General features: G+C 36.3%; 1 protein-coding gene across 2 annotated transcripts in view; it reads right to left on the minus strand.

Annotated features, from left to right (window-relative positions):
• Positions 1-1989, minus strand: part of otpa (orthopedia homeobox a) — a 5713-nt gene extending 3724 nt beyond the window's left edge. Inside the window, exons 1-2 of one of the 2 annotated variants that reach the window (XM_008423410.2) lie at positions 1655-1989; positions 725-1146 (exon numbers count right to left, since the gene is read on the minus strand). In XM_008423410.2, coding sequence (XP_008421632.1) covers positions 725-1146; positions 1655-1730 — 498 coding nt within the window. In that variant the 5' untranslated portion in view covers positions 1731-1989. The remainder of the gene's footprint in view (positions 1-724; positions 1147-1654) is intronic. The other variant, XM_008423411.2, reaches the window with a different exon arrangement.
• Between the last annotated feature and the right edge of the window lie 3154 nt (positions 1990-5143).

The raw sequence follows: 5143 nt of genomic DNA on the forward strand, positions 1-5143 counted from the left end.
ATTATAATAAATAATAATAATATTAATAAAATAAAAATAATAAAAAATTAAAAGCCCTAACTTTAGTTGAGTTGACACCAATAATCTTATTTTCTGTATTCATTTAATTTTTGTTCATTTATTTGTGTGAATTATAATAGTTAATTTTTTTTTATCTACAGCGGCGCTTTTGTTTATTGATGCGTCTGTTTCCTTTGGGGTTTTTGTTGTTGTTTCTTGCGTAAACATGAAATCCTTTTACGTATTTCCTGTTGTAAAGGAACACGGTGACATGTGGGACTAGAACCTCTCCGTGGGTGACTTTAGCTGATGTGAGATGATGATTGCATCACGAGTGGTAAAACGAATGAAAAGTATTTTCGTTTCGTTTTTTGCTGTTTTGTTTTGTCCTTTTTTGCTTTAAAATTCCCTCTATTACTTTTCTACAGTTACTTTCAGCAAAAAATAAATACAAAATGTAAAAAATCCGGAATGAAATGATTCCCTAAAGCTGAAGACTTACGAATACACTTTGGTTGAACCAAAGCTTGTGTTGTTTTTCGACGATATTTATTCTATTTTTGCTTTCCACCAATAAATACTGCTAAACAAATATGTATTAATATTCAGCACAACGCTTATTTTTGACTCTCTCCGTAAAATTGTTTAAAGCTTCATTTTTTATTTTTTTTTTTAAATGTACATGAGAAAATAAATAAATAAAAATGTTCCCATCGGGGCCCACCTGAACCCTCGACTCCGTGAGGCCGATCCGCAGAGCCAGCTCCTCCCGCATGAAGATGTCCGGGTAGTGCGTCTTAGCGAAGCTGCGCTCCAGCTCGTTGAGCTGCGCCGGGGTGAAGCGGGTCCGGTGCCGCTTCTGCTTCTGGCTCTGCTGCCCTCCGGACTGGTTCGGGTTGTTTCCGCCGCTGTTGTTCTGCTGCTGCTGCTGCTGCTGCTGCTTCTCCTGCTCCTTGTTGTTCACCTGCACCGGGTTGGAGCCGCCGCCGCCGCCACCGCTGATGTCGTCACCGGGGAGCATCGTGGCTCCTTCCACGCCGTCCGGACCGAGCTCTCCGGAGTGTCCCGGGTCAGGTCCGCCGCCCCCGAGCCTGCACTTCAGAGCTTCCCTGTGGCCCAGGAGCTCCACCGCGGCATCCTTCATCCCTGCACACCAACAACCAAGAGCAGGTGAGATTTTTATTTATGTATTTATTTTGTATTATTTATTTTTGCACCGATGAAAGCCCTGCGATAGAAGAAGAAAAAAAACAACAATCGTTAGAGGAAAAACTGAACATGCACAGAAATATGAAACATTACAAGAGAAAATGTTTGAATTATAATAAAAACTGATGCAATATATTTTACTTTTACAGAAAAATCTGAATCAAACGCATGCATTAAACCATCCAACACAAATAGAAGAATTAAGTAATACTATTTACCATGCACACTGCAATCTGCTCCTTAAATACTCTTTCTCTCAATTCGATCACACCGAGATCTTAGAAATTTGTTCAATCAAATTACAGCGTAATGTAATAATAATAATAATTACTTTTCCAATGAATTAGGCGAATTTAGCTCTGTTCGGGCACATTAAGACGTCATAAGGAGCAAATTGGACAAATTTTCTGAGCTTGATTTAAGATTAGAAGTTCCTCCAGCTTACAGTAGAGTTGGAGACCGGAGTTTGGTGACGATAACTCACCGAGGCGAGCATCCAGGAGGTCGGCGTGAGAAAGCATTGCGCACCGCTCCAGGGCGAAATGCTATTCCCACACACGAAAATAAATAAATAAATAAATAAAAAAATAAAATAAAAATAAAAAAAAAATCTCTATGACTTTAACCTATTTAAGAAAAATATATAGCCTAAATGAAAGCAAATTCGGTTTGTGGTTAAAAGGGAGGTTCGTTGCATTATAATGTAGTTTAGAGGAACGGGGAGGCGCTTAGCGGCGGAATGAACCCATGAGCTCCTCCAAACGAGAACCAATCAGAGCCGAAGCCCAAAGCATGTCAGCTTTAGCGCCAGACCCCGACTGCCCCCCCAAAACCCACTTCACTCCAACACCACCTTCCTCCATCCCCCTCCTCCTCCTCCTCCTCCTCCATCCTCTCGCTTCTCACAAGTTCATTCCTCCTCATTCCTGTAATTGGCTTTGATTTCTCCTCCAAATTACAGCCAATAAAATAACCTGATTTAATATCTGAAGTCGATGTTCGACCCGTTTGAGGAATGTTGGACCACAGCAACATTTGTTAAATTGCGCGTGATGTCGCTTTTTTATTTATTTATTTATTTATTTATTTATTTATTTATTTATTTATTTATTTATTTATTGTGGGCCACTGGAACAAGGTTCGGACTTATTCACTTGAAAGAGAGAGCCACGTGTTCGCCTCATGTAGTCAACAAAAACATGAGTTTAACCCGGCGAATGATAGTTGTTGTTCCGTGAATTCCAGCTCAAGCAATAAAAGATCAAATAAAATAATATAAGCAACTGAATGCACTGTAAAACAGAAGGAATAACTTTTTTGAGGGTAAATATACACAATTAATCGAATTTCAACCACAACCAAATATTTATTTAATGCAAAAATAATTGTTTCATTTTAACACCAGTTCATTTATTTATTTAAACAAATCCCACCAAAACAATTTGATTAGAATTGAACTGCTGTCAGTTCACAGAGCACTGATAAAACAAATTTCACAATTTAACCCCCCCAAAATTTGTAAAAATTTCCATCTTATGTTATATTTGTATGAAGATTTCCAAGTAGGAATGATAGAAATTGAGACATGAATAAATTTGTCTAATTTTAACAAAAAAATTGACATGATAAACAGAAATTGCTTGCAAGTTTATAGACGTTAGCGTTAGCAAAAGCATTAGCACTGTGGCTAAAAATGCTAAAGCTGGACGCAAACAATACAACATTTTTATTGGAATTTAACTGCAGTCAGTTGCCTGCACCTATACACTCGTTCACAGCACTGATAAAACAAACTTCACAATTTAACTCACAAAATTAGTGTAAAGGTTTACACCAAGTTAGATTTAAATCAAAATGCTAAAGCTGGATGCAAGTAGGAGCGAAAGAAATTGACACAGAAATAAATTAGTCTAATTTTAACCAAAAATTGGGCAAAAAGTAAAATGAAATTGAGCGCTAGTGTTAATGCTAACATTAGCATTAGCACTGTAGCTAAAAAAAAGTTATGTCTGGATGCAGACTTACGGTCTTCTCCCAAGACAGACTTTTTCATCCACAGTTTTCATTACTGGCTGTATATTGGTGCAGGTGGTAGGACTGTCGCGTTACAGCAGGAGGGTTGTGGGTTCAAATCTTGGACTGAGATCTTTCTCCATGGAGTTTGCATTTTCTCCCAGTGCATGATTCCAAAAACATGTCGGTTAGGTTCTAAATTGTCCATAGCTCTCTGTGTGTGTGTGTGTGTGTGTGTGTGTGTGTGTGTGTGTGTGTGTGTGTGTGTGTGTGTGTGTGTGTGTGTGTGTTGTCCTGTGATGCACTTGGAGTCTGTCTCTCCTGACGGCTGCATGTGAGTGACAATATTTGTTGTCTTAGTCAATAACTCCAGTCAAATTTTAATAAAGATGTTTGTGTATCGTTTGTTACCAAACTTTCTAATATTGTTAGAATTTCACCATAATTGAACATTACTTTCGCAAACAATTTATTTAGCAGAATAAAAGCTTTATTTATTTTTTTTAAATAGGTATTTAAAAGTCTCCAGAATTCCATTTCATTTATGCAAAAGATAGAAACTTTATATATGCTTAAAATATTCTGCATTTTTTCATTCATTTTCATCAAATTTTTAGTCCGTAGTTTAATAGACACACAAATGACTCTGGTAGACCAATCAAGTGGACTTCCTGTCATTTTCTTGATATAAAACTCACAATGTTTTAAATAAATAAAGACAGAAAAATGAAGAAAATTCTAAGTGTTATTTGGTGTAACATGTAAAAGAATTGTGTTTGGACACGAGGGTTTAATATGAACAGATCTGTCAGTGGAGCCAAGACAAGTTTTCTGCTGCTCCAGGACTGGGTAGGACCTGGCTACACTATAAAACCGAATTTTGAAGGGTATGTGATATTACCCAATAAAAAATTTTAATGGTTTTGTTATTGCGTCATCTTATCAACTGTGGGAACAAACCTCGGCAATACATATTAAAGAAAATTTAACTTAAGAAGACAGAGAACCACTTGTTTTCTTGGTATTGTGTGGTGTCCAGCAGAGCATAAGTAAGCCCGTTATGTGTTGTAAATATGAATTGATGTAAATAAAAAATAAAAGGCTATTTAAGTTAAAAAGTTTCCAAAATTAAAGTTTGTGTCCATCTTTGGCCATTAACGCTAAAATCAAATTAGCTAGCAAGCAAAGTTTTTTAGCTCTGAAGGAACTGTTACCAATAACAAGCACAACTTAGCTGTTGTCAAGGAGAAACATTATCACTATTTCAGTTGTTTTCTGCCGACATCACAAACCAATTCTGGTTTATTATTTAATTTTTTTTCGATTGAATGACAAACCAGATGAGCAAAACCATCAGAATAATTCATGTAAACTGAACTAACGGAGCTGAGTTATGACAGTTTAGAAAACTGCTTGTATTGTCTGATACTTCAGCTCTTAAACCAACAGTATATCATTTTAACTCAGAAATGTGAATAAAAACCTTGATTCAATTCTGACAGTTTTTTTTCAGTGCAGGTGGACGCCTCCTAACTGTATGTTTTTTAATTGTACAGTACTTTGGTCAGCCTTGATGATGATTTAAAAGTGCTTTTCAGATCGATTGTTATGATCAATATAACAATTGATGGACAAATTTGCATCTGACGTAAGCACTAATTTTTTTCCCCTTTTAGTCCCGTTTAATAATCTGTTCAAATTAACTCGTTTTATGTGCGCAAAAAAGCAAAAACAAACTTATTTTATGCTTCTAAATCAAATTGAACGTAATAATCCCAGTGGAATTTTTTTTTATGCAAGCACATATCTATAGATGTGGACAAAAAGAAAGTCAGACATGTTGTAGCCAGATGTCGGGAGCTTTCTTTCTTTCTTTCTTTCTTCTTTTTTTTTTTTTTTTTTTTTGAGAGCAGATTTATTT

Source organism: Poecilia reticulata, linkage group LG12 (genome assembly GCF_000633615.1).
Source record: "Poecilia reticulata strain Guanapo linkage group LG12, Guppy_female_1.0+MT, whole genome shotgun sequence".
Classification (NCBI taxonomy): Eukaryota; Metazoa; Chordata; class Actinopteri; order Cyprinodontiformes; family Poeciliidae; genus Poecilia; species Poecilia reticulata.